Source organism: Entelurus aequoreus, linkage group LG11 (genome assembly GCF_033978785.1).
Source record: "Entelurus aequoreus isolate RoL-2023_Sb linkage group LG11, RoL_Eaeq_v1.1, whole genome shotgun sequence".
NCBI classification, from domain to species: domain Eukaryota; kingdom Metazoa; phylum Chordata; class Actinopteri; order Syngnathiformes; family Syngnathidae; genus Entelurus; species Entelurus aequoreus.
The window spans coordinates 45929644-45950570 of NC_084741.1; the positions used below are offsets into that span (position 1 = coordinate 45929644).

At 39.8% G+C, this 20927-nt stretch overlaps 1 protein-coding gene across 1 annotated transcript in view; it reads right to left on the minus strand.

The window, feature by feature from the left end:
• Window positions 1–20560, minus strand: part of LOC133660178 (lysophosphatidylcholine acyltransferase 1) — a 39221-nt gene extending 18661 nt beyond the window's left edge. Inside the window, exons 1-6 of the mRNA XM_062063413.1 lie at window positions 20091–20560; window positions 10681–10820; window positions 10108–10322; window positions 9079–9191; window positions 6325–6385; window positions 346–404 (exon numbers count right to left, since the gene is read on the minus strand). Of these exons, the coding sequence (XP_061919397.1) occupies window positions 346–404; window positions 6325–6385; window positions 9079–9191; window positions 10108–10322; window positions 10681–10820; window positions 20091–20213 (711 nt within the window). The 5' untranslated portion in view covers window positions 20214–20560. The remainder of the gene's footprint in view (window positions 1–345; window positions 405–6324; window positions 6386–9078; window positions 9192–10107; window positions 10323–10680; window positions 10821–20090) is intronic.
• Window positions 20561–20927: the final 367 nt, after the last annotated feature.

The following is a 20927-nucleotide window of genomic DNA, read 5'->3' on the forward strand; positions in this document are numbered from 1 at the left end:
TGTTTTGTTCAAATTATTGAAAGACTAATATTTGTATACATATATTGAATAAACATTGGAAGAACTACCTAATGCTCTACAGCTCTACATCCATGTGACATTACTGACATCTAGTGAACATTCAGTATACAGTATTACATACCATCACAATAATTTTCTTTCTTTCTTAAAAAAAAGAAAGCAAACACGAGTGATCGTTGATTATGGCCAAAATCTAACAAATCCAATTTGACTTTGAAAATCCTTAGTCAAAGTCAGCCTTAGTATCTACATTAGTCCGGTATTATTAAAAGGGTGTTTTCTTAACTGCAGCGCCAACTAATATTAAGATATGAAGAATCATACCAGTTTATTTGGGTACCGCATCACAACAGGCTGCACAGGTACAGCGGGGATGAATGCCCCTAAAAGACAAAGACAGTATACTTTGATTAGAAAACAGTACACAAAGTACAAAGATGGTATAAAAACCAAGAGTACACACATTTTAATTGTTGACATTTTTGTGTGCCTGGTTCAGACATGAGTGAGTCCATTTGGTCTAATACTTTGTGTTTTTACATTGCCATGTTTTACTAGTGCCACAGTCTATGAACATATGAGATTAATTGATTTTGTGCTTTTTGTGCTTAGGGATGAACAAAAATGTATCAGTCCATTAAAGTTCTATTTTCGCTGGGCACTTTACTCCCCTAAGAGGATGTAGTTGTGTGCGGTCTCTGGCTTGTCTGAGTTCTTTCTCTCCACCACGACAGGTGCAGGGGCGAGAGGGAACCTTTTTCTGTAGCCGACTTGCCTCGGTTGTGTCTCTAAGTAGATCTTGCTTGTTTCCCTCTTCTTTTCCTATGGCTGGGATGTTACTGACGTCACCTCTGGCTCACGTCCCGCCCAATGAATACTGGTGGTGGTCAAGCTAGCTCTGTTTTCAATGGGTACTCACGCCATTTAACCTTTCTCGAAGAAAAAATGCTCTATGCTTGTTTTTTTCGGCTGTACAAATCGTTCACATCGCAAAAAAGATAAACGTTTCTTCAGAGTTCCTCGAGACGTAATCAAAAAGGGCGGAAGAGTGCAAGATTTTACGAAACGACGACGAGGAAAGCATGCAGCTCACACTATGGTCCAAGAGAGCAGAGTCGAAAAATGCATGTGTTTGCAGTGATCACTTCAATAAAGGTTTGTTTGACATGTTAAACCCAAAACCAGTGAAGTTGGCACGTTGTGTAAATCATACATAAAAAAAAGGATACAATGATTTGCAAATCCTTTTCAACCTATATTCAATTGAATACACTGCAAAGACAAGATACTTAACGTGCGAACTGGAAAAGGTTCTTATTTTTTGCAAATATTATCTAATTTGGAATTTGATGCCTGCAACATGTTTCAAAAAAGCTAGCACAAGTGGCAAAAAAGACTAAGAAAGTTGAGGAATGCTCATCCAACACTTATTTGGAACATCCCACAGGTGACCAGGCTAACTGGGAACAGGTGGGTGCCAATATTGGGTATAAAAGCAGCTTCCATGAAATGCTCAGTCATTCACAAACAAGGATGGGGCGAGGGTCACCACTTAGTGAACAAATGAATGAGCAAATTGTCGAACAGTTTAAGAACAACATTTCTCAACTAGCTATTGCAAGGAATTTAGGGATTTCACCATCTACGGTCCGTAATATCATCAAAAGTTTCAGAGAATCTGGAGAAATCACTGCACGTAAGCAGCAAGGCCGAAAACCAACATTGGAATGACCGTGACCTTCGATCCCTTAGGCGGTACTGCATTAAAAAGCGACATCAGTGTGTGAAGCATATCCCCACATGGGCTCAGGAACACTTAAAAAAAACACCGTCAGTAACTACAGTTCGTCGCTACATTTGTAAGTGCAAGTTAAAACTACTATGCAAAGCGAAATACATTTATCAACAACGCCATCAGCTTCGTGGGCCCGAGCTCATCTAAGATGGACTGATGCAAAGTGGAAAAGTGTTCTGTGGTCTGACGAGTTCCATTTCAAATTGTTTTTGGAAACTGTGTACGTCATATCCTTCGGACCAAAGAGGAAAAGTAACCATCCGAACTGTTATAGGCGCAAAGTTCAAAAGCCAGCATCTGTGATGGTATGGGGGTGTATTAGTGCCCAAGGCATGGGTAACTTACACATCTGTGAAGGCATCAATAATGCTGAAAGGTACATACAGGTTTTCGAGCAACCTATGTTGCCATCCAAGCAACGTCATTTTCATGGACACCCCTGCTTATTTCAGCAAGACAACGCCAAGCCACATTCTGCACATGTTACAACAGTGTGGCTTCGTAGTAAAAGAGTGCGGGTACTAGACTGGCCTGCCTGTAGTCCAGACCTGTCTCCCATTGAAAATATGTAGCGTATTATGAAGCGTAAAATACGACAACGGAGACCCCGGACTGTTGTACAACTTAAGCTGTACATCACACAAGAATTGGAAATAATTCCACCTTAAAAACTTCAAAAATTGGTCTCCTCAGTTCCCAAACGTTTACTGAGTGTTGTCAAAAGGAAAGGCCATGTAACATAGTGGTAAAAATGCAGCTCGGCCAATTTTTTTTGCAATGTGTTGCTGCCATTAAATTCTAAGTTAATGATTATTTGCGGAAAAAAAAATTAAGTTCCTCAGTTCCAACATTAAATATCTTGTCTTTGCAGTGTATTCAATTGAATGAAAGTTTTATTTACGATTTACACAACGTGCCAACTTCATTGGTTTTGGGTTTTGAACTTTTAATGTGTATTATTTCCCATTTAAGTATTACCTTGATATGTACAGTATAGGTTTGCTACAAGTGTTTCAAAAAGCACAAAATTGGTGAGTCTAAAGCCCAATCCCAATACACCCCCTCACTCACTACCCCGAGCCCACACTCACTACCCCGAGCCCACACTCACTACCCCGAGCCCACACTCACTACCCCGAGCCCACACTCACTACCACTAGCCCACACTCACTACCACTAGCCCACACTCACTACCACTAGCCCACACCCACTACCACTACACCCTCGAAATGAAGTAAAAAGGGTTAGAGCTTTGTAATCTTCCCAAGGATTTGGGACACCACTTGCTACGTCACTGCATAGTTTATGTTCAGGCACATAAGCAACTACATAGTTACGTTTGCACATACGTCCCACCTCGAGTTGTACCAAGACCAATATTTTGGTACCAAAATGTATATCATTATGTATTTAAATAATTTTTGATACATTCCAAAATAAAGGAGAACACAAAAAAGGTCATTATTGGCTTCATTTTAACAAAACATTTATGATAAAACTTATGATTAAACATGTTTCTTATTGCACCCAAAGAACAATATTAGAATTAAAAGTTAAATAGGCATTAAAACACAGGTTTTTTTTGGTGGGTTTTTTTATTGCACTCAAATAACAGTTTACAATGATTTTACATATTAGATAAAGCCTGCCATAATCAAGTATTGGGTTAGAATAGAATAGAAAGCTTTGATATTGTATTATGCTTCATGATTTATGGTTGCCAATGTTGACCTGTGCTTTCAGTCAAATACATCCATCCATCCATCCATCCATTTTCTACCGCTTGTCCCTTACGTGGTCGCGGGGGGTGCTGGAGCCTAACCCAGCTGCACAAACGCGGAAGGCATGGTACACACTGGACAAATCCCCACCTCATCGCAATAATTAGTAAACACTGAAAACAAGGCTAAAAATATACAGATAAGACACGTAGCATGTAAAACACACAATGTTAAAGATAAAACACAAATGAAAAAGTGGGAATTTGTTACGAAACTCAGTCAATTCACTTGCATTAATAATTTTTCACGAGCCAACCTGGTGTACGCAAGTCTCCTATCTACTGTATATGTGCACGGAGGAAGCCGTTAACAATATTACCTGCCACGCTTTAAACTCCTTGTGCAGGTCTGAATGTTTGTTATTTAAACCTAAATTTGAAGCAACGGTGGTAATGCAGAGAATAATTTCGCCACACCTAGTGTGTGTGTGACAATCATGGGTACTTTAACTTTAATGCTGTATTGACACCATTGGCGAGGCATGTTTTAAAGCAGCGCGGTACTTCTGTGTTTAAAGCGTCATCTTTATTGACAGTTCTGAAGCCCAAATTCATATTGCTTTTCATGCACGCTTTTTTATTAACCAGTAGAATTGCTGTTATTTTGTCATTATTCCTTTGGACAATTATTATGATTGTATGCGCCTCAGCAACGTCACCGCCACACGGCAGCACATGTGGTTGAAATATAACTACGGGTGTTTTCCAAAGGCAGTAGTACCTTTCTTAATTTATCAATATCACAGTACTTTATCAGTAGCTGTGTACTGTACAACTTTCTAGTCCCACCATTACACAACAAACCCGACAACAATGGAGTTAACGGCCGAGATCGTTTTTTTTTTACATTCATCATGCTTCGGTTGACGATTAAACGAATAACTATACGGAGAAGAAGCCGCCATGTACGACTGTTGTCTCTTGTTAATTTTTTTAAGGTATGTAACGTTAATGTTTTCACATTCGCAAGCTTTAAAGTTTTAGTATTTTAGTATTATTTAGTATTTTAGCTTGCCAGCGTGGCTAGCAGGCTAAAATTACAAACGAATGTTCCAAACTAACAAGTAATATATTATATAACTTATGCAAAAATTGTGTATTTTTCTCTGGCCCTACGCCCCTACCTGAGCAAGTCAGCATCGGAAATGCCTCACTCTGAAGGGCTCGATGCATACCCCCTACCCCTCGTTATGCCCACTACCCCAACATGCAAAGAGTCAGTGGGACACCACTACCTTCACGGGAATGCGCAAAATGTAGGGATAGATTAAAATAGTAGGGCACTGGGGTGTATTGGGATTGGGCCTATATAAAAGAAAGCAAACGTGAGCAAAACCCAAGCTTTTACCAAAGGCAGTAATTATAAACAAAGCTTTCAGCACATACACGATGTTGACATCCATAGTTATATTTTGATAAAGACGGAGAAAAACGCGCTACTCGTAAACGACATGTGCAACCGCAACAAACACTGCAGTAGACACAGAGTTAAAATCATGAAATGCAACCTTACTCAAGCAAAAACAATGCATGTTTTTTCCAGGAGAGCATTGATACAGATTTCTTTGACACAGCCACACACAAAGTTGTAGACGTTCATGGTTTTCCAAGTTTTCATTGGTTTTGTTGTGTAGAATGGGGCCTGGAGCACAATAGTTAAATTTGTCTGGGAACACTACCGACGTATAGTCTCTTGGTGTTTTCTGTCACGGGTCCCAAACTCTGGAACGATCTCCCTCTCCCTGTGAGACAGGCCCCTTCTTTGGCTACTTTTAAGACCCTTCTTAAAACCCATTTTTATTCACTGGCTTTTAACCCAGCATGAGACTTTAGACTGTTTTTAGCTTTTAACTTTGTTACTGTTTTTAACTTTTTAAACTGTTTTTTATCTAACAAATTGTTCTTAGGGTAATTTGCATTTGTTTTTTCAATGTGTATTTTTATTTCTGTTTTAAATGCTATTTTTTAGTCTGTCCTTTGCCTCTATTTCTTTGTGGTGTACAGCCCTTTGTTCAACTGTGCTTGTTTTTAAATGGCTTTATAAATAAAGTTGGTATGGTATGGTATCACTCAACAAATCTATTCCATTGTATAGTTACATTTTTTGCTCGTATCAGCTTTTTGCAGGAAGAATGAAGCCTCTTTTGTACTTCGATATTTCGCACGCTGCTTGCTGTACAACAGCCATCTTGGCTTGGTTGACCGCCACTGCTTTAACTTCCGGGAAGAAGCCCTTTGCGGGAATACACGCAAATACTATATATCACTCGTTCTTTCTTGTCACTCGCTTTGCTTCTCTTTGTTAGTCTTTCATCTGTTTTGTATTTAGAGTCGCCATGTTTAGTGTCTGGCGTGAACAATTGGATTGGCTGAGTAGTATCATGTGGTATGGCTTAACTCGCATGCAGTAATTGGTCAGTGGAATTTCTGATCTGATCTACCAGTACCAAAAAGTCTGTAAAAAATGGAGGTGAAAATGGAGGCACTCCATCAAAACGTAAATTCCTACAGTTCTACATTATAGGTCCAGGTCCGTATTGGACAGCATCTGGGTTTGGACTCTAACCATAGAGTGATCCCTGACCTACTGTATACTGTGCTTTCTTTTATAAAAGCACCATTTGTTTCTAGTGCTCAGATATGGTACATCTTAAACCACAACAACTGAAAAACTGAAGAAAGAAAATAAAGCTAAAAAAGAAACAATGACCAAATAAAGAACATTTACCTGGCTTAAAAGTGATGAGGCAGGATCTATTAGTGCATGTTCCCTCTGGAAAAATCATTATCTGCATGAAAAACAAGTATAACATGTCGAATGGGTTAGGACTACAAATGATCCTCTCAGTGTACAATTATACAACAAGAGTAAACGAGGGTCAGATTAAGTCATGGTCAAAAGTATTAGCCATCCATAAGCTTCTGGTTACATTTTTTTTTTTTTTTTTTTTTTATAATGTCCTGCCCAGCTTCTCGGGCAAATCATATAGTACAGACCTGGGCATTCTGCGGCCCGCGGGCCGCATCCGGCCCTTTGTGCGTCCCTGTCCGGCCCGCGTGAGGCCAATTATAAATTACAAAATACATTTTAAAAAGTATCTATGTCGAGCGTGCAATACAACGGTGCTGCTTTTGTTTTGAAAATCGTTATTTGTATTACTTCCGTGTGGACGTATGCGTGTGCGTGATTGTGTGTGAATGTGAACAGCTGCAATCACAAATTACAAAATAAAGTTGAAAAAACATCTATGTCGTGCGCGCAATACAACTGTGCTGCTTTTATTTTGAAAAGTATTATTTATGGGCGTGTGTCCGTGTGTAACCTGCGAGTGAAGGTGCACATGCAGCGACAAGCTATGCACGGTTTACACCCGAGACGCTAAAAAGAGAAAAGTTGATGAGGAATGGCGTGTTTTCAAAAAGACAGGGACTGCAAAGCAACGTCCCCTCTAAGGTGCGTGCCTGCGCAAATGCGCACTGCTCAAGCGTCTGCTGCGCGCAGCAAATATATGCCGCGCACCAAATCAAATCCCATCTGAATTCTAAACAAAATAAACATATTTATTCTATGTAATTATGCAATGCAACTTTGAGTGACAGTGACCACAAGCGGCTTTAACGGTGTTCGTCAACACCGTTCAATTGAACACCGTTCAATTATTGTAACGTCTATCGAGATGCTTCGAGGACAGGAATTATATCGATCACTTTATTGAGCAAAACTGTTTATATTCGGACATAACCACACCAAAAACATGAGTAAAACACTTCTATCTCGAAAAACTAGTCATTTTCTGCCGTACAAACCAGGCCAAAACCAACTTGTCATCTGTCACCAACACGCAGACTAAACCACTGGTGCGTTTACGGCCACACAAAAAGTCGGACAACTCAAACACCACACAAAGTTACACTATGACTCCTCAGTCATACGTGTGCTTATTTTACTGTCATTTATTATTAATGTTAATTTATTTATATTAGTCATGGAATGCTGTTACACACACTATGTTGAAGTATTACTATTATTATTAATTATTATTATTATTATTATTTATCTTACGGTATATATCAAAAATATTATTGAGCAAAATTTAATTGAAATATTGTCAATGTGGCCCTCCAGCAGTGCTCGGGTAGCTCATGCGGCCCCCGGTAAAAATTAATTGCCCACCCCTGATATAGTAGATGTAGATGCCCATATCGGCTGTTCAGATTTACTTTACAAAAGAGAAGTGTAGGATACTTCTCTTGTTGCCTTACTTGTATTTTGACTTTACTAAATGTATTTATATTATCATTTGGTGCAGCCGGGCCGGAGCAGGAGGGGATAGAAAGAGAGAAAAAGGAAGACAGAGGGGGGAATTGTGGGGACAAGAGGGGGATTAGACATTTTTGACAACTCCTCTTGACAAAATTGGTGCAGTTCAGCAAAATTTGTTGGTTTTCTGACATGGACTTGTTTCTTCAGCATTGTCCACACGTTTAAGTCAGGACTTTGGGAAGGCCATTCTAAAACCTTAATTCTAGCCTGATTTAGCCATTCCTTTACCACTTTTGATGTGTGTTTGGGGTCATTGTCCTGTTGGAACACCCAACTGCGCCTAAGACTGGTGATGGAACTGGTGCTTTACAGAGTAAATGGGACAATGAAAAAGGAGGATTACCGCCAAATTCTTCAGGACAACCTAAAATCATCAGCCCGGAGGTTGGGTGTTCCAACAGGACAATGACCCCAAACACACGTCAAAAGTGGTAAAGGAATGGCTAAATCAGGCTAGAATTAAGGTTTTAAAATGGCCTTCCCGAAGTCCTGACTTAAATGTGTGGACAATGCTGAAGAAACAAGTCCATGTCAGAAAACCAACACATTTAGCTGAACTGCACCAATTTTGTCAAGAGGAGTTATCAACAATTCAACCAGAAGCTTGTGGATGGCTACCAAAAGCGCCTTATTGCAGTGAAACTTGCCAAAGGACATGTAACCAAATATTAACATTGCTGTATGTATACTTTTGACCCAGCAGATTTGGTCACATTTTAAATAGACCCATTATCAATTAATAAAATAACCTAACTTCATGAATGTTTTTTGTGACCAACAAGTATGTGCTCCAATCACTCTATCACAAAAAAATAAGAGTTGTAGAAATGATTGGAAACTTTAGACAGCCATGACATTATGTTCTTTACAAGTGTATGTAAACTTTTTACCACGACTGTACATAGAAATTAAACTGTTGAAACAGGATTTTACTGGACTGGTTAAGGGACAAGCGGTAGAAAATAGAGGGTCAAAACCCCCAGTTCGAGGTGCCCAATAGTCTTTTAAACCGCTATCGAATTTATCAGTGTGATGTCATGATTCTTTACATTGGCCCATATAATTAGCAGCCCTTGAATGAATGTTCAGTTCAAAACATTCTCAATCATCATTTCGAACTGAAAAGTGCAGACTTTTTTGATCATTTCATACATTTACCTGAGGCCATTCTCCTCCAGAGTGGGCTCTCCGTTTAATCTCTTCCACAGTCTTCTTTCTTGAATCCTGGTCTGACCGTGATACAAACACTGGCCTGATGTACTTTATTAAAGCTGGAGGAAAAGACAGAAAGAATTGAGAACGCAATTACCAATGTCGTACACTAAACACCAAATCACATTGACTAAAACAATTATTCTGATTATTTTCAAGATGCAATAATTGTTTTTTGTCTTTATACCAATATCTCTCATCTGACTGATTGTTCATATAATTAACACACTGGAACAAACACCGGTAAACATACGACAACAAGAACACGTTTGAGCGGTAAAAAAAAAAAAAAAGAGTATCACAATTAATCAGCACAGAGCAGAAATTATAGTTTCCATGGTGTATAATAATTCATAACCTGCCTTTGAGACCTAAACAAAGTTGACCCACAAAAGGAGAAAATGTTTACAATAGCCATGAGTCGTGAAAAGGGTAACTTAGGAAAAGTAAATGAGGCATGGGGCTTGATGAAAAGTAGTACGGTAATTGATTCCAACTGTGAGCTGACGGAAAGAGATTAGGACTGCAACTACAACCCTGAGAGACACTACACACGTCACTGTGGCTGATCAGGTCTTAATGCCTATTCTGGATTCAACTTGTTCAACTAAAGCATTTGTGTCCTCCCATAAATCTGTCAGAATAAAGTTGGACTCAAGTTATACAGACATGTACCGTATTACACTAAAAACTATTTTAGAAAGTAACAAAAAAAAAGGCTTATTTTAAGAAAAATATTTCAGATAGGACTTAATTATTATGTGTTCACACATCTCTAACGTATGTTGACATCACTTCCGATAATCAATCAATTGCTTTTTAAAATGCATATGAAAGACAGAAAGCCATATCCTTTCGCATAACATTTTCCAATTCATTGGCATGTATTTACAAACAGTTACTATGTAAAAAAATATTTAGTACCTGTTTTTTTACATTTAAAAAAAAGATGTATGTGTGTGTATGGTTACTCACTGCCCCACAGGGGTATATCCTTGCTCTCGGCTTTCATGACAATGGAGGCCATTGTCATGGTGACAGGGATGGCATCAAAGTAAGAAGAGTGGGGTGCCAGGGTGATAATGGGTGCTTCGGCAGGTAATGCCCTTCGCCCCTTTACAGTCATCCAATGGAAACCACCCGCAAACCACATGACCCGCATGATGATCTTCAGAATAATGTCAACCAATCTGAAAATGAGAGGATTTGGTTTGAGTGTCTCATTTATTAAAATTGTAAATGTAAATATATAAAACACTTATCCATAGAATGTCAAAAGAACACATTTTGTAGAACATACCTTAAGAATCTGACTACATATAATTCAAATCAAACCACCCTCATTTGACTTTTTTTGTTAAGTCATTTTGCGTCTAATTGAAGTGGTATTTATATCTGATTTATGTCAGTGATGAAAGCAAGATTGCATTTTTGGCTATTGTGCCACAGTTCCCTTGCGGTTCCTGATAATTATGTGTCAAAACCCACTGTGAACAGTACAGAAATAGAATTTTCACTTCAAACATGCACATTCAGCTGGGTACCCACCTCCTCCAGAGGCACTGGGGTTCAATGGTTGTTTCTGAGCGTCCCACTGAGGCCAGAAAGGCAAAGGGCCAAGCCAGCAGCATCATAAATGCAGCTATGAGTAGACGGATGGGGAATAGTGTGACTGTCATTACTGCTATCTGTAAATGATAAGAGGAAAAATATACATTAAATACATATACAACTGATCCTATTGTATTCATTTTTCAATTAAATGAAATTCAATTAATTCATGTTTTGTCACTGGTGAAGTTCAGGGTGTAGTCATGCTAAAACAAAACATTCCCATTAAGTGGAAGGACATAATTGCCTCAAGTCTCGGTGTAGTAGTTTTTTAAAGATTAGTCTGGCCAAAAGCTGACTGACTGAAATATATTTCCCAAGTTTTGACCATCTCGTACTTATCGAGTATCTAATCAGTTCAACACAATAGGAGGATAAAAGCACATTGTCTGGCATTAAATTAGCTATCCAGCTGAGGTGAAGTAATACCATGACATTAGACATTTAACAAGTAATAGATAAAGTAGAATTTGTAAATCAAACAACTATATCTAAACATGTACATAAGCAAAAACACAAATATATAGGTTTTTGGGTACACATTGTAAGTCTCCATTCAAATACAAAAATAGCAATTTAAAAATGTACTTAGACCACGTCTAATGCCAATGCTTATCTTCTGTCAATATTTGTCTTGATAGTACACACTAGTAGGAGAGCGCTATCTTATCTGACGGCAGTTCTTATCTGACAGTATAAACAAGTTATCATTTTCAACAAAAATAATGTAGAACAAATATAATTAACTGCTTTATATGTTTTAGTTATACTGCAAAAGAGGGCTGCAGAAAAATATTACAATAAAAAAACTTAAAATTCACACCAACACTTTTTATTTAATTTAAACATTATTATTATTATTTTAGATGGTTTAATTAAATACATTGAGGGTTTCCCCTTAACGTAATTGATCGTGGCGGCCAGCCACAGATAAAAATTAAAAGCTGCCACACTTTAAAAGTGTGTTTTTTTTTGCGTGAACGCAAATTAAAGTAATATAATGTATGAATGGATATATGTTGCCTATCATATGCGCACTATTGACAAGTAATGCACCGAAAGTTCGGCCGCCAAAAAAAAAGACTTTGATCACTGAAACAGCATTGCCAAAACCGGATGTTGAGGACGTAACAAAACTGTATAGTGCGAGCATTAAAAATAGGTCTAAAAAAAGTAGCACACGTGCAAATACCGACTTTAATCCTTTCATCGCATTTTGCTCCCAAAATAAATCCATCCAAAGTATAGTATGTTTAAAATAAACATAAACCATAACCAAATGGACAATGTGACTCACGCTGAAGTGTCACTTTGTACGCTGCAGAGCTGTGTCCCCCTCCTCCTCCTCCGTGCACAGAGGGGAACGGAGCTCCAGTAGCTCACAAATGTCTTAAACACGGAATAAAGAAAGTCTTAGTTGGAAGAACTGATCAATAAAAGACAGTTTTTTTCACCACCTTAAAACTTGACTGCGCTGCGCGCTAGTAACTACAAGGATTAGTTAGTAAATTAGTTTTAGTTTATTTCGAACATGCAATACAATTACAACAGAGGGAATATTTAACAACAAATCAATGATTGAAGTGACAACCTTGCTGGGTCTTCCCCGTGGCCTCCTGCCGGTCGGACGTGCCCTAAACAACTCCCTAGGGAGGCGTTTGGGTGCCCTAAACACCTCCCTAGGGAGACGTTCGGGTGGCATCCTGACCAGATGCCCAAACCACCTCATCTGGCTCCTCTCGATGTGGAGGAGGAGCGGCTTTACTATGAGCTCCTCCCGGATGACAGAGCTTCTCACCCTACCTATAAGGAAGAGCCCCGCCACCCGGCAGAGGAAACTCATTTTGGCCGCTTGTACCGGTGATCTTGTTCCTTCGGTCATAACCCAAAGCTCAAGACCATAGGTGAGGATGGGAACGTAGATCGAACGGTAAATTGAGAGCTTTGCCTTCCGGATCATCTCCTTCTTCACCACAACAGATTGATACAGGACTGAGGACGCCGCACCGATTCGCCTGTTGATCTCACGATTCACTCTTCCCTCACTCGTGAACAAGACTCTGAGGTACTTGAACTCCTCCACTTGGGGCAAGGTCTCGTCTCCAACCCGGAGATGGCACTCCACCCTTTTCCGGGCGAGAACCATGGTCTTGGAGGTGCTGATTCCAAACCCAGTCGCTTCACACTCGGCTGCGAACCGATCCAGTGAGAGCTGAAGATCCTGGCCAGATGAAGCCATCAGGAGCACATCATCTGCAAAAAGCAGATACCTAATCCTGCAGCCACCAAACTGGATCCCTTCAACACCCTGACTGCGCTTGGAAATTCTGTCCATAAAAGTTATGAACCGAATCGGTGACAAAGGGCAGCCTTGGCGGAGTCCAACCCTCACTGGAAACGGGTCCGACTTACTGCCGGCAATGCAGACCCAGCAATGACACTGATCATACAGGGAGCGGACTGCCACAATCAGACAGTCCGATACCCCATACTCTCTGAGCACTCCCCACAGGACTTCCCGAGGGACACGGCCGAATGCCTTCTCCAAGTCCACAAAGCACATGTAGACTGGTTGGGCAAACTCCCATGCACCCTCAAGGACCCTGCCGAGAGTATAGAGCTGGTCCACAGTTCCACGACCAGGACGAAAATCACACTATTCCTCCTGAATCCGAGGTTTGACTATCCGGCGTAGCCTCCTCTCCAGTACACCTGAATAGACCTTACCGGGAAGGCTGAGGAGTGTGATTCCACGATAGTTGGAACACACCCTCAGGCTCACCTTCTTAAAGAGAGAAACCACTGCCCTTGATGTCCACATGATGTTGCAGAGTTATGTCAACCAAGATATCCCCACAGCATCCAGTGCCTTAAGGAACTCCGGGCAGATCTCATCCACTCCCGGGGCCTTGCACCGAGGAGCTTTTTAACTACCTCGGCAACCTCAGCCCCGGAAATAGGAGAGCCCACCACAGAATTCCCCAGGAACTGCTTCCTCATAGGAAGACGTGTTGGTGGGATTGAGGAGGTCTACGAAGTATTCCCTCCACCAATCCACAACAGGTCAGCAGAACACCATCCTCACCATACACGGTGTTGACAGTGCATTGCTTCTCATTCCTGAAGCGGCGGATGGTTATCCAGAATCGCTTCAAAGCCGTCCGGAAGTCGTTTTCCATGGCTTCCTCGAACTCCTCCCATGTCCGAGTTTTGTCTAAGTGACCGCTGAAGACGCACACCGCTTGGCCTGTCGGTACCTGTCCGCTTGCCTCCGGAGTCCCTTGAGCCAGAAAGACCTGATAGGACTCTTTCTTCAGCTTGACGGCATCAGGCTCATTAGGATTACCGCCACGACAGGCACCAACCACCTTGCGGCCACAGCTCCAATCAGCCACCTCGACAATAGAGGTACGGAACATGGTTCACTTGGACTAAATGTCCAGCGCCTCCCTCGTGACATGTTCAAAGTTCTTCTGGAGGTGGGAATTGAAACGGTCTCTGACAGGAGACTCTGCTCGACGTTCCCAGCAGACCCTCACAATGCATTTGGGCCTGCTAGGTCTGTCCGGCATCTTCCCCCACCATTGCAGCCAACTCTGAACCAGGTGGTGATCGTAAATCCGATGACACAAGTACAGTGTCGATCATGGAACTGCGGCCTAGGGTGTCCAGGTGCACATATGGACACCCTTATGTTTGAACATTGTGTTTGTTATGGACAATCTGTGACAAGCACAAAAGTCCTATAAAAAAACACGCCTCTCCAGGTTTCACTGTCGTTGCCAATATGAGCTTTGAAGTCCCCCAGTAGAAAAAGGAAATCACCCGGGGGACCTCTCTCCAGTACTCCCTCGAGTGAATACAAAAAGGGTGGGTATTCTGAGCTGCTGTTTGGTGCGTAAGCACAAACAGTCAGGACCCGTCCCCACCACCCGAAGGCGGAGGGAAGCTACCCTCTCGTCCACTGGGTTGAACTCCAACGCGCAGACTTTGAGCCGGGGGAAACACGAATTGCTACCCCAGCCCGTCGCCTCTCACTGAGTGCAACACCAGAGTGGAAGAGAGTCCAGCCCCTCTCGAGAGAACTGGTTCCAGAGCCCTTGCTGTGCGTAGAAGTGAATCCGACTATATAGAGCCGGAACTTCTCCACCTCGCGCACTAGCTCGGGCTCCTTCCCCCCCACCGAGGTGATGGTCAACGTAATAAGAGCGAGCTTATGTAGCCGAGGATCAGACCGCCAAGTGCCCTGCCTTTGGCTGCCGCCCAGCTCACAATGCACCAGACCTCTATGGCCCATGCCATGAGTGATGAGCCCATTGGAGGACATATGAATGTACATAACTTAAAAAAAATAAATCAATAATAAACAAATACCGCCCTCTAACAAAATGTAAAAATAGATATAAAAACATCACGTAATGAGAAAAAGCTGACACGCTGATATTAATAATAAAAATAAACAAATAATCGTTATTAAATATGATAACATTTATTTTTTGCCTTTTTATTAGACATTACATGATGGTATTACGTTCACACCTTACCCCCAACACTGCTTTACCTAACAATCAGTCATCATGATTTCAATATTGATAAAAAATAATCTAAACTATTATTTTGGCCATAATTGGCAGCCCTATTTATAAGACTAGATCTCATCGATAAACACAATTTTTATCTCTATGGACAAAAAGTGCAGTTACGTCTTATGGCCATCAGGTGCCGTCTTTCAAAATTCTTACATTGCTTTTTATTTTTGAATCTCTAATGTCCATAAAGTGCCATCTTTCACTTTTTTTGGAGGGGGGGGGGGGGGGGGGGGGGGGCATATTACTTAGTTTACAATGCTTTTGTTGCTTTCATATGCACATTCAATGTCTACTTGAGGTAATGTTTCTCCTAAAAAGGAAATAATTTTGAATGTGTTGTGTTTTTTTTTTTAAGTAGAAAATATTTCAGCATGAATACTTTTTGAAAAATTTGAGGACATTTAAAAAATACAGCGATAATAATGATAACTCTGATAATTTGTCACAATAACCATGATAACAAATGTTCATACCATGACATACCTAGACAATAGCCAATTAAAAGGTTTTGCCTGTCAATTACTACACTGCACCTTTAATCAAAATTATTAAAGGGGAACTGCAATAATCCAATTCTGAATTAGTTGATTAAAGTAATATACCTAGGAGTCATTTTTCAATTTGATCTCTTTAAAACATGCTGTAAAAATGCATATCATCTGAAAATAAACCTTGTAATTACCACAAACTGGAATATACGTCTATTTAATCAGGATACAATTTAAAAAAAATAAAACAAATTAAAAGCTTCTTCCGAATAATAAATGAACGTCATACTAGGAATGCAAATGATGCATGTGTTTGGAAATGGATGATTAAACATTTTAGAAAAATGCATGTCATGTGATGGAATGATATTTGGTATTTGGTAAATTGCTAATAGATAGAAATGTAACGGTATCAAAAACTCATGGTACGATATCACAGTATCAAGGCCACGGTACAATATTATTGTGGTATACGTCCGCCCCTGAAAAAGACTTAAACATGTTATAGTGTGCAACAAAGTGGCAGGGATGTTTAGGATAAACACACTTGCTGTAATTGAACACAAACATAATGCTCAAATGTTCTAATCATATTTATTACTGCACACATGATTTTTAAGTGTAACAAATTGTGCAGGGACATCCACTGTTTACAGCAAAAATTTAAAAAATTTAAACTTACAGTTGCGTGTCTTTAAAGTGACGATGTAAACATCCAGTGAGACAAGTGTAAAACAATGTTCACTTTAGTGTCTTTTAACTTTTACTTGCCGAGAAGCAGTGTCCTCTACAGTGAACGTGTTTATATTAGTCTGGAATATGCTGTTTCTCAGAAAAGTTAAAAATGTAACTTTTAATAATGTAAATAACTCACAAACTGACGTTTGGCTTCACTGGCTTCAAATATATTTTCTGTATGACAGTTTATGAGGTGGCGACTTGTCCAGGGTGTACGCAGCCTTCCGCCGAGTGCAGCTTAACAGGCTCCACCCACTCTCTTAGAGGTTATGTTTTCGCCAGGGTATCCGTTTGTTAGCTAGCTACATAACTCAAATAGTTTATAGATAGATGTTGACATGTTCCAGGAAATTTCCAAAAAACAATTCCTCTCATTGACTACGAACACACTTCACTTCCCGCTTGATTCATACCGCGCCCCCATATTACTGTTACATCCCCACCAATAGAAGCCCTTTAGATGCATTAGAAATAGGCTGAGTCAATTAAACATCCTGAATAGATTGTATTTTACACCCTCAGTTTAAAATCGGTACAGTAGATAAGTTATTTATTGAGTGTCAGACAGCTGAAATAACTCTAATTCATTTACTGTGGGAATGTCAGTGAAAGATCTGTTGTGAGAATTGCCTAGGTTGTCCATCCTGGGCCACCGTAGGTAACGCGAGGTGCCTGTGTCACGAGCGTTGCTAATGTTAGACAAGTTAGCCCACGTATGTTGAACTGGAGGCTGAAATAAAGGAATGGTGTATGAAACAAGCTAAGCTCCAGAAGTAACATGACATAATTTTAGAAGACAACACGCCTAGTGACAAAAGAATGGAAAAGCCTTTTGATTTATCTTGTGATTGATTGACATATTTAGTATCTGCTCAGTCCTACAAATGTATTATTTTTTAATGCCTCTGGACACCGTATATAATGTTTTTAATGCCATTTAGGGCCTTAATTTTTGCAAAATCCAAGTCTTTTAATTAATTTGAATGCCCGCGGAAACCCTGTCAATACAACAATATAAAGCCGCAACAGAACTTAAGTCACAAAGGATGTGAACGACACAATGAAAGTGACAGCAGAGCTAGTTATAGCGATGGACCGACTTCCAGAACACAACTACTGGCACCCATCATTTGAAACAAATAAATACAAGAAATGGCTAAAGGAGGCTATGGAAATTAGGAATGTTTTCACACACCTGGGGCGCCCTCTCCGTTATCTGCAACGTCAAGGCAGAGAACAGATATGGCTGGGTCGGGGAACTTTATTTAGCAGGTAAATCTACTGTTAAAATGTTGGTTGCTGTAGTTATTTTGAAAATTGCTTGAATGTTAAAAATGTAAGCAGAAAAGGTTTCCTCATGTTTATTCAACCTAAAGTATGATTCAAATAACAATACATTGGCAATTAAATGTTTACCTGCTTGATTGTATCCATAATTCATCCATACCTAATTGCCTAACAAGGTATAACCAGTATATCGGAAATTTCACCTTTAGTGTTTATACCCAGTATTTATTTCAGTCACATTGGTTGATTTTTTTTGCTAAAACAGGGTTCGTACTCCTTTTCCATGGCCAAATTCAAGCACTTTTTAAGGACTTTCAAGATCAGTTTTTTCCAGTACCTTTCAAAAGGCGAAAACCTGAGTGAATCAACCCATAGACTTGTTGTTTGAGGTCACCAAATGCTGTTTGTAGGAAAAATACGGAAAATCTGCTAAAATCTAAGCCTAACATTGAACCAGCAGTTATCATTAACTGAATGGAGCATAGAAAATGAAGCAGTGTTTCTGTAGACTATTCAATGTTATTGGTGTTTGCGAACAGTTCTCCATTTGTGTTGTTTTTCAAATGTATTGTTCTTTTTCTTACTTACAGCACTCAATGACATCAAACAGCACGGATTGATTCACACCGTATTTGTGCTTGTAAACTGCATAATGCGATATAAATACACGCACCCTCAAAATGTCAATTTCACTCATTTATTAACAAAACTGTTCCACATTAATATAAGGATAATAAATTAAAGGAAAATATTTTGTTTGTTTCACAACACCTCAGTCACCTTTCATTAAACATATCTAGCCATATAACTGTGGCTATGATAACAAATCGATTTTTAGTCGAGGGAAGTTCTTAACATTATAATTTATCATTGACAAACGCTTGCTTTTTTCCTTTCATAGCTCGTAATAACTGTCCGTAATAAACATGTAATCTATCGCTGATCTCACAGTTTAGGTCTAGCATGTACCAACAGGTTAGAAGACAAAACTTTAGCTAACATTAGTTAACTTGTAGGGCTAGTAATCTCTGTGGCTTACCTTTCATATGACATTGCGAAAAGCTGGATTTTCTTTTTGCATACTCTGCAGCAGACTACACGTGGATTTTGTCCACATTTTATCCAAAGTTTGCATTTGTCATTTTCCATTGTTCATTAAAACGACAAACTCCCGGCATGATGGACCGATGCGCCACTGTCCACTCGGGGGCGACACAGAGCCGTATGACAGCAACCTAATGTAAGGGCTCGTGCAAAGCCAACAGATCAAGCGTGTAGCTTTCATTTTTAAGTAAACTTATTTTAGTTTATTCCATTCTATAATTAGCCTATTGAGTCGGACTGCCGAGAAATATGATGAACATTTCCAAGCATTTAGAAGTACTTCACCCAAAATTGAAGCATTTTTTAAACCTTGAAAACACAACATTAAAATCCAAGCATATTCAAGGTTTTTAGGCACCAGTACGAACCCTGTAAAAAGTTACTGAAAATTTCAGATCATTTTGTTCTTAAAAAAATAATGTTGCCCATGAATCGTATCGGCGATGAGTTCTGACTCAAATCATTGTTAAAAAGAATTGTTACACCCCAAGATGTTATTCTAAATACAGGTAGCTGGAAACAGTTGAAGCTCCATATGGTAACAGAAAACAAAAGCAACTTTGTAACGGTCTTCTGCTAAATGGAAATGAAATGTATTATTTAAACATAGAGGTGTTTTAAAACAATACGCATGGTTTTAAGTGGCGCATAATGTGAACTGTCACCTATCCTTACGTTACACGTGTTGAACGGGATGCATACATCAACAGTGCAATGAAGTAACATGGGAATATACAAAGCAATATTATCTCAGAAGTGAGTAATTGACAGTGTCGTTTCTGGAAGGCATCACCCAAATGTGTATTAAAATGACTGTTTGTTTCGGAGCAACAAGCTAGGCCCACAGTGGATGGACGGCCATGCTCCTTTTAACTGTCACGGTAACGATTTTGTTTGGCGTAATTATTACACCGGGTTTTATTACGGTTTTGTTTATCCACTTCTGTGTAGCACAAGTTAGGTAAATGCAAACACTATATGACGTAGTCCCTTCATCTGTAAGCCAAGAAAAAGGGCAGAGAATGCAACATGTATGTAGCTAATGTTAGCCGGCTTGCTAGCACGCACACAGCTGACTAGGACACACGCAATGGCGAATGTAAATAACCGTGATAGCGTTGAACACAAGCCTGATATTTACCTTTGCCTTTTCCATTGGGGAGAATTTCATAACGTGTACAAAAGGATTTCTGAACGGCGGCGCTTGGTCCATCTTCTTCCCATCTCCCTTCATCGTACATTGCCTGTGAGTTGGTAACCTCATCTTGACAACAAATTATGGTCGACTTTACTTTAATAAAAATAAAAAAAATTAAAAAAAATCACAACAGTGATGATAATAATGCCCCCACAAAGGGAGGCTCTCCAGTTGCACCCCAATCAGTGTCGTGCAAGGCGGCTAATTATGCTGGCAGCGCGGGGTTATAAACGCTATCTGCCTTTCTTGGACACCATGGAGGGATGATGGCTAGCTCCGGGATTAGCGGGGGTTATTTGAAGTTAGCTTGCTATCTTTACGCAGGGCGCCGTCCCCCCCGCCCCCCCACCCCAAGCAGCCTTTTTAGCTCAAGATGCTAAAGGAGCCACGATTCGGCTGTCTTATTTGTGCGCATGCGTACAATCCTCCACACGACCGGGCATGCTCCACAGCGACAGATATAAGCACATTAAAAAATATATACATACCGGTATGTAAAAAAAAAAATATATATATATATATATATATATATATATATATATATACAGTGGTCCCCAACCACCGGGCCGTGGCCCAGTACCGGGGCGTGGACCGATTGGTACCGGGCCGCACAACAAATAAAAATAAATAAAAAAATATTATTATTATTTTTATTTTTTATTTTTTATTAAATCAACATAAAAAACACAATATATACATTATATATCAATATAGATCAATATAGTCTGCAGGGATACAGTCCGTAAGCACACATGATTGTATTTCTTTATGACCAAAAAA